Here is a 12238-nt window from a genome sequence, read left to right as displayed (position 1 = left end):
ATTAGATAAGAGCAAGTTCCAAGTGATCACCTCCTAAGCTGGTCAGTGGAAAAATTAAGGAGGTGGAGACCCAGGGGGTTTACAGGGCCAGTGCTCTGCTTCTTGGTGGGGAAACGGAATTGGTCCGCTTCCCCATGACTGCTGCAGATGATATTGCTGTGGTTGTGTACAGAAATCTAAATAAGAGTATCTGACACACAGCATCATACAGAAAAGTCTGTACAGACACCCTCTGAGATCATTACTCAAGACATCGGTTAGTCTCTTGCTTGTGCAGATTTTATTTAATTCTAGATATTTAATACTTTAGGTTTTAACTTGCTTTCAGTTAGAGAGGCTATCCATGTTTTGGGTTGGGGTGCAATCTGCACCATGAGCTCATATAGTATGGGAGGACTGAATCAACAGTACTGAAGGTGCTATTAGGTGTTACTGAGGAGAATTGGATGGTGCACACTGTGCCAAACAGCTCCTGGCATCCAGTAACAGAAGGGGGGAAGCCCTATAAGTCCCCTTCAACTAGCACATGGGGTACCACCACAATGTAGAGAGTTGATACAACAAAACTACTGTCAGACCAGCATGTAGTGTAAGTCTCTGCTTACCTCCATAGGACAATCGCTTGGACACGTAAGCCTCTGACCTCGTTCCAGCAAATCAATCAGCCGCACCACCGTCATCTGTCCTTGGGTGACTCCAATCATCTCTATGAATTTCTAAACAGAGGGAAAGGAAGACAATTTATTGACATTTGCTAGTCCTGGTCACATAGTGAAGGTGGCCCATTGTGGGCCTAGCCTACATCTCAGCCTAGGAATACATTAGGAACTAGTTTCTCATGGACTGGTGGGCTGAACGTTGGTTTAGCCCACACAACAATCACTTCTAAAGAGTGCAGGTGCCTGGGTACACACTCAGGTCTGTACGTTATATATTGGAAGACAAGATAGAGTCAGGATAACAAATATTATGAGGCTGATAATTGAAAACAACAATGGGAGATATCTGTACTCACAGCAGGGGGGCTGAGGTAGGAGTCACATCGAGTCACGAGTTCATACAGGGTAACACCAAATGACCAGACATCGGAGGCATAGAAGAATTTACATTCCTTAAGACATTCTGTGGCATACCTACATCAGACAAAAACAGCAGCGATGGACGTCAGCTATTTGTCCACAGAAACATGGGCGACTAGCAAAAAAGCCCAACCTGGTGCCAATTGTACATATAGTTATTACTGATAGGCTATTCTTCTAGCTGACTCACTACAATGCCTTAGCTTACATTAGGCAGACCTAATAAGAGCCACCACCTTTGTAAGAGCACATTATATGGGTCTTCACATCAAAGACTAATAAGGCTGCTTACACACCTATAGATATATCTGTCCAATCTGTCTGGTGGGAAGGAAATCTGGTAATGTATGGGAGCAAGTAATAATAGAAATTTGCTACCAAACACTGGAACATGGACCAGATTTTCCTTTCCACCAGACAGATTGGACAGATATCTATAGGTGTGTGTGTACGCAGCCCTAAGTACACACAGGAGAATGTGAAAGAAGAGGCAATAAGATATTCCCAGTTCCTTACCAAAACACTGGGCTGTCCCCGTCCTCTCTTACTCTGTAATATTCATGACCTTCAGGCACAGCTTTGGCGAGTCCAAAATCACCAATCTTCACCACATTCTCATTTTCCACGAGGACGTTGCGTGCTGCAAGGTCCCTATGAATATAATGCTGAGAGTGGAGGTACGCCATACCCTGTGTGCGCGAGGGAGAGAGATTTTTTTTTTACAGTGTTGGCTAAAGCCGCTACATTACCCCCTATAGAACCCAGTGGAGCACAGACTCACCTCACAGATCTGTTGGGCAAATAGTAAGATCTGAGCCAGGCCCACGTTGTGTTTGGGCAAATAATCCCGCAGACTCCCCAGAGGGACATACTCCATAATCAGCTGGACAATCTTATCGCCTGTGAACAAAAAGACCAAGACGGTTGGGGAAATGAAGCCTGAAGACGCCAATTCTAATAAACCATAAGACGAGTCTTCAGTACGGAGAGCCGACCTTGCTCGCTGCAGCAGCCTTTGTACTTCACTATGTTCTCATGGTAAAGTGTTTTCAGGATTTTGATCTCTCCTTTCCAGCTGGTCTCCAGCTGCTGATTGCACCCCGACTTCAGGGATTTCACAGCCACCATCTCCCCCGTCCCATCATTATTTGGGTCATAGCAGTACAGGCTCACTTTTCCAAAGTGTCCCTACAGAGGAAGATACCTCAATATCAGTTTAAGGGTTAAAGCATACCCACTATCTAGTCCAAGTGCAAGCAGCCATTTTTTTTTATCCTAGATGTTCAGATCAATGCAGCCTATGAAATAACTAGGAACCAGTGACATCAATGTAGCAGTCACTTTGTGGTGTAAACCAATATCGATGGGAATATATGGAGTCAGTGAGGCATAGTATTTTGTGCCTCACAAATTTGTTAATGTCACCAATTCCTAGTGAACCAACAGCTAGCTGCATTCTCATAAATATTGTCCCCTCCCACAAACAGGGGTGCGACCACTGAATATAGGTGAAAATCACATGTTAATAGACAGCAGGAGTACAGAGAAGAGGGATGGAACAGGATACCTCTCCCAACTCTCGGATCTTCTTCAAGTATCGTTTTTGGAACACTGTTGGGTCTGTGATGGAGTAATCAGGACTGATGGAGGCAATATCGTACAGATCTGTGTGCGACATACATTAAATAATATTAAATGGAAGTAATAGGACACAAACTGAAACCAACACCTAAAAAAGAACAAAAAGAGACAGCCACCAAAGTACATGCTCTATGAATATAGCTCCTCATTAAAATGAACACAAACTGACAACAACATGGCTATACTTTCACAGTCTATTGAACTGATGAAAACCAAGTGACTAATGACGCTCTCTCCTCTTACCGTGGGGCTGGAGTTGGGTCAGATCTCGAAGGATAGTTCGGAAAGAGGGCCTTCCGGAGGGGTTGTAATTATGGCATTGGCTGATCAAATCAGCAAGTTCTTTGCAGGAGGGTTCGGGGAGACCCAGCTGCTTTTCATAAAAGCGCTCTTTCTGCAGAGTTTAAAAAGGAGAATAATGATAACAATCACTAATACAATAGAAAAACATGATCGCAGTGGACGACCTTACCAGTCTAATGTATCCTGAACTATGAACAAAAGAAAGCCGCAGTGCCCAATGCAAGTATAGTTTGTGCAGTAGACACAGTGGGGGGAAAGTTACAAGACTATTGACATGGCCATGGTTAAAATTTATTGAGCTGAAAAACTTTTCATATGTTCAAGAACATTTACAATATGTTTTGCACATCCAGTTTGATATGTAATTGTACTTAATCAGATAATTACCACAGCTCCGTTAACTACTTGCTAACAAATGTATATTGTTCAATGTGTAAAAGGTCCATCCTGCTCAGTTACCTCAGATGGAGTTCGCTCCTTTAAGGGAACATCCCCGTTAAAGCAGATTTCCAGTAAAGTTGTCCCAAAGCTCCACTTGTCGGCAGCCGTACTGACACCAGAGACATTGCGGACACACTCCGGTGCAATCCAGGGGATCCTGTCTAACCGCTCTGCAAGACGACCAACATACTCAGAATTCACTGCACAGCTAGTTACTCTTCCACCAGTCAGTAACCATGCTACAGAAGCTGCATCATTCAATACCTTCTTGGGAGAGCACGGTGAAGGACACTCCTGGGTCGCTCAGCTTGATGAAAGGAGAAGATTTGTCTTCTAAACCTTTCTTGGCCAGTAGAATATTCTTTGCACAAACATTTCCGTGGACCAAACATTTATCTTCCTGAAGAAACAAGGTGTTACTTAGTCACATCAGTTATACTATAGCCCTAAGTCTCCTTGCAAAGATGCAGAGCACTTACACTGTAAAAAGAACCATCATGATTTACCTCCAGTGAGCTGCATTTACTCTATGATGGAAGAAGCTAGAACAACCATCATTATAGGGATCACTGATCCCCGTGATAAATGCATCTTCTCACAGTAACACAGGACACAGTAACAAAAAAAACGGGTTGGGTATGGGAACCCGGCGGTCGGGATGCCGACGGCCAGAATACAGACAGCGGCATCCCGACAGTCAGAATCCCAACACTATCAAGTAAGTACCCTAACCCTTACCCCTACCCCTCCCTCGTGCCTGAACCTAACCTCCCCCCTTACGCATTAACCTAACCTCCCGGCACCCTAAACCTAACCCCCAAGTACCTGACCCTACCCCTCCCGACAGTGCCTGACCCTATCCCTATCTCCAGATACTTACCTTCTGGATGCCGGCGGTCGGGATACTGGAGCCGAAATCCCCACGCCGGGATGCTGACTACCTCCCCAATAAAACATGCTGTATTCCAGGTGTTTCCATGAGCATAGAACATGTCTAACTGCATTCATAGTACTACAGTGATTTTACCTCAATGAGCAATTAATACAGGAGATTTTGCTAAATGCTTAAACTAGAAAATACACATGAGAAAACAAACAGTGTTGTATTGGGAATAGGTAGGAACACAATATCATTTATTCTTTCTATTTAACTAAATACTCAACATACCTGCACATATTAGCCACTAATAACCTCATAGACCCAGCGGTATGCTCGCTAAACTGACATTATTTCAGACACCTTAGGGCTTATGTAATAGGGTGAGACTTGCAGCCGCTCCGGGAACTCCTGCAAGTCTTCCCGTATTTTTAAAGTGGCAATCATTTTAAAGGAAAAACTGGCTTGCTTGACGTTTTAAACTAGGGATGTGCAGGCTCGGTTTTACTCGGATTTACTCGGTTCTTATCGCCACTTTACTGCAAATTCGGATTTATTATATTGGCTATCCAAAACACATGATAGGCGATAGCCAATAAAATGCCGTTTAAAAATCCGAGTAAATCCGAGTAAAACCGAACCCGCTCACCCCTACTTTAAACATACGGGAAGACTCGCAGGAGTTCCCGCAGCAACTGCAGGTCGCACCCTATTACGTAAGCCCCCATTTCTATGTGAATAATACTCATACCAGATAGTTTAAGGCGCTCGCCAGTTGCCTGGCCACTGTGAATTTCCACCCAGCAGAGATCTGCATTTTATCCTTGCGCAAGCATACGTCCAGCGGGCCGTGTTCAACAAACTCCTCCACCATGATGTCTTATGAGAGAGAACAAACAAAATAAAATAAAAAAAAGAGGGATGTATGTGACAAATAGGACACTTTCTAACACCCGCTGCTTTTCTGCTAACTGCTCACTCACTTTCTGATTCCCGGACACAAACGCCATGGACGAATACTAGGTGGATATGAGAGACTTGGCTCATCAGACTTGCAGTCTCGAAGAAAGCCTGAGGTGTAAGAGAAGGAGAGGGACAATAAGAGGGGAGGAGGAGGGAGTGGAAATGAAAGATGGTGGAAGAGTGGTAAAACAGCAGTATCATACTATAGTATAAGCAGGGCCAGCACAGAGACCAGCAGTCATACATACATACATACATAAAAAAAAAAATGTAACAGAGGAAGGTGATGAGTCGGAGCAGTTAAAATTATGGTGGGGATTAGCAGTATGTGTCCAGTATAAAGCTCCTTTTAGTCTGATGATGAAAGGGGCCTTGGGAAAGAAGGTCTAGTTGAAGAGGTAAATGTTGTGGCTAGTTCACAATGAAGTAAACTAGATCGGAGGACAAGAAGTGTCTGGACTAGTCAGAGCCTATGACCAACACCTGGAGATCTTCCTGTCTGATCGTCCAAGAATTTTTTTAGGATTTGCATTCAAGTTACCTTTTCCCAGGATGTAGATTGCAGAGATGGTTGGAACAAACCATTATACCCAGCATAGAATTCAGTGGGCAGGATTCAATTCAATGCAATGCAATGTTGAATAGCCCCGGGAGGGAGCTCCCAAAGCTATTCATTTCAATGCAAAAGGATTTCTTCTCGCACCCTATTGGACTGAGAGAAGAATTTAGACAACAGTGCCGGCCGCGCAGCTGTTTTCCGGCTTAGCGTGGCGCTAACAGCCGCACTGCAGGCACTTTGGAGAATGCCGGTTTTCGTGACTAAACACCCAGATTAAGTCGTGAGAGCCAGCTTTCTCCAACTTAACAGCGCGCTGAATTGAATAGCCCTGGGAACTCCCACCCGGGGATAGTCAACACCGCATTGAATGGAATTGCGGCTAGTATGCTTCCAAATTTGTCTGAGAACAAATTAGTGCCATCTGGACCCTGGTGATATCCCAGCACCTCGGGATAGATAAATTGGCCTTTGTTCCAAGACATTTCTTGTCAGGCATTTCCTCCATACTTCCTTCCAGAGAATTCAAAGACAGAATAGAGGATGTGCTTTATCAAGGTCATGGCCAGGCAGGTGTACACCTATATTGATGTTCAGGGTCTTCTTCATTTGGATAAAATGCTTGTGAGAAGGCCCGGTCAGGGAGCAGGCATTTCAACAACTCAAGTTGGCCATTCAGTTCCTGGATAGTTGTAGCTAGATTATAAACAGGCCAATTTGTCATAGTTATCTTTGGGATTCCTCTTACACACAGTGTAATAGGACTTTTGGTCATCTTACCGTTGAATCCATTTCTCTAAAGCAGGCTTTGGAACACTGGACCATGAGATTGTAGGTTGGGGCTGGAGCTGACACTTCAATTAAACTGTAGCTTTAAAACCTAAGCTCCTCCCCCCTGCAATCCCACAATTCCAGTACTTCTTTCAAAGAGTCCGGAGAGGAGGAGCAGGAACCCAGTGAAACTGTTAGAGCAACCAAACAAACCAGTAGGGAAAAGACCGGTCAAGACCCAAACACCTCGCAGGACTGAGCGTGAGGGAGGGAACGCAGTGCTCCCCAGCCTGCTTAAGAAAAAAGGATTGAACAGTAAGTTAACCAAAAATCTTATTTTCTCTTGCAGCAAGGCTGGGGAATGCTGGACCATGGGACGTACCAAAGCCGCCCCCCAGGGGAGGGAATGCTCAGGCTGCCTGACAAGAGAACTATACGCCCATAGTGGGTGCCGCCGGAGGCAAAGTCCTGAAATGTAAAAAAATTTGCCAACGTGAGGACAGGGGACCAGATGTTGCGCTACACATAAGATCGCCATCGCCTTAGGGAAAGGCGTTGACACTCGGTCTGGTGGCGGTCGCCCCACACCAGAATGGGCTTGAGTAATGATCAAGTAGATCCAATGCACAAGGATCTGCCGAGTAGCCGGCCAACTATGTTCCCATGCGTCATAAAGAACCTGTAGCATACAGTGCGGCGTACCAAAGATGACGTGTACAAGCAAAGCTCAGCCCAAATAGCAGAGCCATATTATCCCAGACCCGGGAAGTTGCCGAAGAAGGAAGCATCGGAAGGACAATATCCTGTGCAAGTACAGGCTGAAGCAAGTGTCAGCTGGAACCTAAAACCTGTACGGAGCAACTGCACAAACCTCATGAAAGACAAGAAAAGGCGGCTTGCCAATATCGAACAATGAACTATGCATAGTGAAGGCAATAGCCCTAAGGAAGACCAACTTTTAAGCAACAAACCGAAGATCCATTGAATGCAACAACGCCAATGGGGCCTAGGCGAGAGCCGATAAGACTAAATTAAAATGCCACGTCTCCACCTGCGGATGAAACTGTGGCCAAATATGCAGGACACCTTGTAAAAACGGTTTGGACCCTCGGAAGAAGGGCCAAACGCTGCTGAAAAATAGAAAGAAAAAGCCAAAGCCTGTATCGTCACAAAACAAAGTCGTCAACCGGCCTCCAAACCCTCCAGAAGGAAGGCCAAGAAATGTAAGAGGCGAAACACGTAACGGTTACACCACCAGAGATAAAGTTTACAAGCCTGGAGATAACTGCGAGATGGAAACAGAGTTTGGGCTTGCAGCCAACTACGGACCATGAGAGAGGAAGACCTCTAGCTTTATCACTCCCGGGCACAGAAGGCCAGGCACGAAAAACCAATAAAGGTAGTGCCCTTGTAGAAACGGGCCTAGTAGCATGGATGAAGTGGAGTACACTACCCCGGACCTGCCGACCTTGGAAGAACGTCCGCGTACCATGACTAGCATAGCCAACCTGGAGCCACTAGGAGTACCCTCACTCAGGAAGCCTCAATGCCCCTGGAGACCTGAGGGAACAGTGTGGACGGCGGAAAATCTGGATGAATATTCCACGGAACAGCCAAGGCAGGCACTGGCAATAGCCAGCGGATACCCGGATCACATATCAAACTGTGGCACCTTGCAAATGAGCAGAGAGGACATGAGATCCCCCGCTGAAGACTTAATGACCGAAAAGTAGGCAGACCACTGGAGAGAGAGCCCATTGTCCTGGGAAAAAATGTGGTTCTGCTGAGGAAGATCACTGTCAGATTTCCCTCTACCGGTATGACCACCGCTTAGAGAGAGAACAAAGGTCTCTGCACCGGAAAGACTGCGGCATATGTGCCGCACTCGTGTCTGCCTGAAGACATACCTATGCCATTGCCAGGTCATTTGCCCGAGCGACTGCGACTGACCAGCGAGGTCAGACAGGGCCATTCAATAGAACTAGGGCTATGGCCTGTAGCTCGAGTCCATCGAACAGCCGAGCAGTCGTGGACGATGAATCAAGGTCCTGAAGCCGAAAGACAATTTCATAGCACCTCAGCCCAGGAGACTGGCACGTGGTCACAATGAACCAATCCCAAAGGACCAAGGTTTGGACTTGGAGGAGAACATATAAACCCTCCACCAATGGAAAGTGACAAGTGCTGTCAGATAGAAAAGGGAGACCAAGATGAGAGGGATGCCAAACAACCCTTTCAAGTTTGGAAAATTAACCCCTGGCACTCCCGTGAGTAGAACCGGGTCCCCAGGATGGTCCCGAAGTGGAGACCATTATGCCCAACATACAGTAGGCAGGTAAGACAAGTACAAATGTAGAGTACTTAGCCTTCCAGGAGCTGCAGGTGAGAAGATTAAAGCCTTCCTGTGTCATGCAGGAAAAACCAGCAGGCCCTGTAGAGGGATGACGCTCCGTGCACCTGCTGATGGCAGAGCCGGCATGCTGTGCTGCTGCAGGAAGGTGAGTGCAGCGTCGGAAGCTCCACCCCCTTCTCCATGCTCCGGAGACTGGGAGTAAGCCCAGTTGATGGGAAGCCTTTCCACGCACACTCCCTCTTGTATGAGAAGGGAGCGCCACACAAGCCCGCTTGTAAAATGGCGGCCGCCATCTGGGACAGCGCCCATTAAAAGGGTGACCACGTGCACCAGTCCTCGGGACCAGAGTGCTGTTGGGGTCACCGTGATGTGCACCTCCCCCCCCCAAACACACGCAGCGGCCAGCCGCAGACTGTGCAGCTTGTAGCAGCGCACAGTCTGAGGGCGGCCGCTACGTTTGACGTAACCTAAGCATATTTAAAAATATATATATATTACAAATGAAAACAAAAGCCCTCTACAACGCGCCCTACTCCGTGAAGCACAAAGACCACTGGAATTGCGGGATTGCAGGGGGGAGGAGCTTAGGTTTAAAGCTACAGTTTAATTTAAGTGCCAGCTCAAGCCCCAACCTTGAATCCCATGGTTCAGTGCTCCCCAGCCTTGCTGCAAGAGAAACAGTCACTTCCTAAGACAAGATCTTCTCTCAAGAGGAAGAGAGGAGAGAAAAACAGCTGGTAAATGAGATGGAAACGTGGATACTGCTTCTGATCCTCAGGGTATGGAATATTCAGAACTGTAGGTACCTCCCTAAAAAAAAAAAAAAAGACAAATCGACAGACTTAGCAATTGGGTCTACTGTTCCTGCCCATGGTGGAATGTTGGCCAGAAGCAGGTGGGAGGCACATGCTGTTTCATGTACAAAAGCAGGCTATTAATGGAAGACACTGCAGAAGAAAAGCTGGGGTACCATCCGTTCACTTGCTGCGGTCATGTGCACAAGATCTCATTGGCACTGCACATCCCTGTGGGAGTTACCAAGATACATAGTGTATAATCACACTATTCATTACAGCAAGGTGCAGGTGACAGCTGTGAGCAGGATAGTGTCAGTGTAAGGTGCAGGTGACATCTGTGAGCAGGATAGTGTCAGTGTAAGGTGCAGGTGACATCTGTGAGCAGGATAGGGTCAGTGTAAGGTGCAGGTGACATCTGTGAGCAGGATAGGGTCAGTGTAAGGTGCAGGTGGCACATCTGTGAGCAGGATAGGGTCAGTGTAAGGTGCAGGTGACATCTGTGAGCAGGATAGGGTCAGTGTAAGGTGCAGGTGGCACATCTGTGAGCAGGATAGGGTCAGTGTAAGGTGCAGGTGGCACATCTGTGAGCAGGATAGAGTCAGTGTAAGGTGAAGGTGACATCTGTGAGCAGGATAGGGTCAGTGTAAGGTGCAGGTGGCACATCTGTGAGAAGGATAGGGTCAGTGTGAGGTGAAGGTGACATCTGTGAGCAGGATAAGGTCAGTGTAAGGTGAAGGTGACATCTGTGAGCAGGATAGAGTCAGTGTAAGGTGAAGGTGACATCTGTGAGCAGGATAGGGTCAGTGTAAGGTGCAAGTGGCACATCTGTGAGCAGGATAGGGTCAGTGTAAGGTGCAGGTGGCACATCTGTGAGCAGGATACAGTCAGTGTAAGGTGAAGGTGACATCTGTGAGCAGGATAAGGTCAGTGTAAGGTGCAAGTGGCACATCTGTGAGCAGGATAAGGTCAGTGTAAGGTGCAGGTGGCACATCTGTGAGCAGGATAGAGTCAGTGTAAGGTGAAGGTGACATCTGTGAGCAGGATAGGGTCAGTGTAAGGTGCAAGTGGCACATCTGTGAGCAGGATAAGGTCAGTGTAAGGTGCAGGTGACATCTGTGAGCAGGATAGGGTCAGTATAAGGTGAATGATGAGCAGGATAAGGTCAGTATAAGGTGCAGGTGACATCTGTGAGCAGGATAAGGTCAGTATAAGGTGCAGGTGACATCTGTGAGCAGGATAAGGTCAGTGTAAGGTGCAGGTGACATCTGTGAGCAGGATAGGGTCAGTGTGAGGTGAAGGTGACATCTGTGAGCAAGACAGGGTCAGTATAAGGTGAATGATGAGCAGGATAAGGTCAGTATAAGGTGCAGGTGACATCTGTGAGCAGGATAAGGTCAGTATAAGGTGCAGGTGACATGTGAGCAAGACAGGGTCAGTATAAGGTGAATGATGAGCAGGATAAGGTCAGTATAAGGTGAAGGTGACATCTGTTAGCAGGATAGGGTCAGTGTAAGGTGCAGGTGACATATGTGAGCAGGATAGGATCAGTGTAAGGTGCAGGTGACATCTGTGAGCAGGATAAGGTCAGTATAAGTTGAATGATGAGCAGGATAAGGTCAGTATAAAGTGCAGGTGACATCTGTGAGCAGGATTAGGGTCAGTGTAAGGTGCAGGTGACATCTGTGAGCAGGATAGGGTCAGTTTGAGGTGAATGTGACATCTGTGAGCAGGATAGGGTCAGTGTAAGGTGCAGGTGACATCTGTGAGCAGGATAGAGTCAGTGTAAGGTGACGGTGACATCTGTGAGCAGGATAGGGTCAGTGTAAGGTGCAGGTGACATCTGTGAGCAGGATAAGGTCAGTATAAGGTGAATGATGAGCAGGATAAGGTCAGTATAAGGTGCAGGTGACATCTGTGAGCAGGATAGGGTCAGTGTAAGGTGCAGGTGACATCTGTGAGCAGGATAAGGTCAGTATAAGGTGAATGATGAGCAGGATAAGGTCAGTATAAAGTGCAGGTGACATCTGTGAGCAGGACTAGGGTCAGTGTAAGGTGCAGGTGACATCTGTGAGCAGGATAGGGTCAGTTTGAGGTGAAGGTGACATCTGTGAGAAGGATAGGGTCAGTGTAAGATGCAGGTAACATCTGTGAGCAGGATAGGGTCAGTGTAAGGTGCAGGTAGCACATCTGTGAGCAGGATAGAGTCAGTGTAAGGTGAAGGTGACATCTGTGAGCAGGATAGGGTCAGTCTAAGGTGAAGGTGACATCTGTGAGCAGGATAGGGTCAGTGTAAGGTGCAAGTGGCACATCTGTGAGCAGGATAGAGTCAGTGTAAGGTGAAGGTGACATCTGTGAGCAGGATAGGGTCAATGTAAGGTGAAGGTGACATCTGTGAGCAGGATAAGGTCAGTATAAGGTCAGTATAAGGTGCAGGTGACATCTGTGAGCAGGATAAGG

At 46.9% G+C, this 12238-nt stretch overlaps 1 protein-coding gene across 1 annotated transcript in view; it reads right to left on the bottom strand.

Annotated features, from left to right (window-relative positions):
- TYK2 (tyrosine kinase 2) overlaps positions 1–12238 on the bottom strand; it is a 73375-nt gene that overhangs the window by 18411 nt on the left and 42726 nt on the right. The window contains exons 13-23 of the mRNA XM_088479859.1: positions 5325–5412; positions 5093–5220; positions 3729–3864; positions 3483–3634; positions 2964–3114; positions 2647–2744; positions 2075–2267; positions 1861–1979; positions 1596–1768; positions 1016–1133; positions 606–716 (exon numbers count right to left, since the gene is read on the bottom strand). Of these exons, the coding sequence (XP_088335985.1) occupies positions 606–716; positions 1016–1133; positions 1596–1768; positions 1861–1979; positions 2075–2267; positions 2647–2744; positions 2964–3114; positions 3483–3634; positions 3729–3864; positions 5093–5220; positions 5325–5412 (1467 nt within the window). The remainder of the gene's footprint in view (positions 1–605; positions 717–1015; positions 1134–1595; positions 1769–1860; positions 1980–2074; positions 2268–2646; positions 2745–2963; positions 3115–3482; positions 3635–3728; positions 3865–5092; positions 5221–5324; positions 5413–12238) is intronic.

Source organism: Taudactylus pleione, unplaced genomic scaffold, assembly GCF_031769625.1.
Source record: "Taudactylus pleione unplaced genomic scaffold, aTauple2 ptg000248l, whole genome shotgun sequence".
Taxonomy (NCBI): domain Eukaryota; kingdom Metazoa; phylum Chordata; class Amphibia; order Anura; family Myobatrachidae; genus Taudactylus; species Taudactylus pleione.
This window is presented reverse-complemented; position numbering and strand designations above follow the sequence as displayed.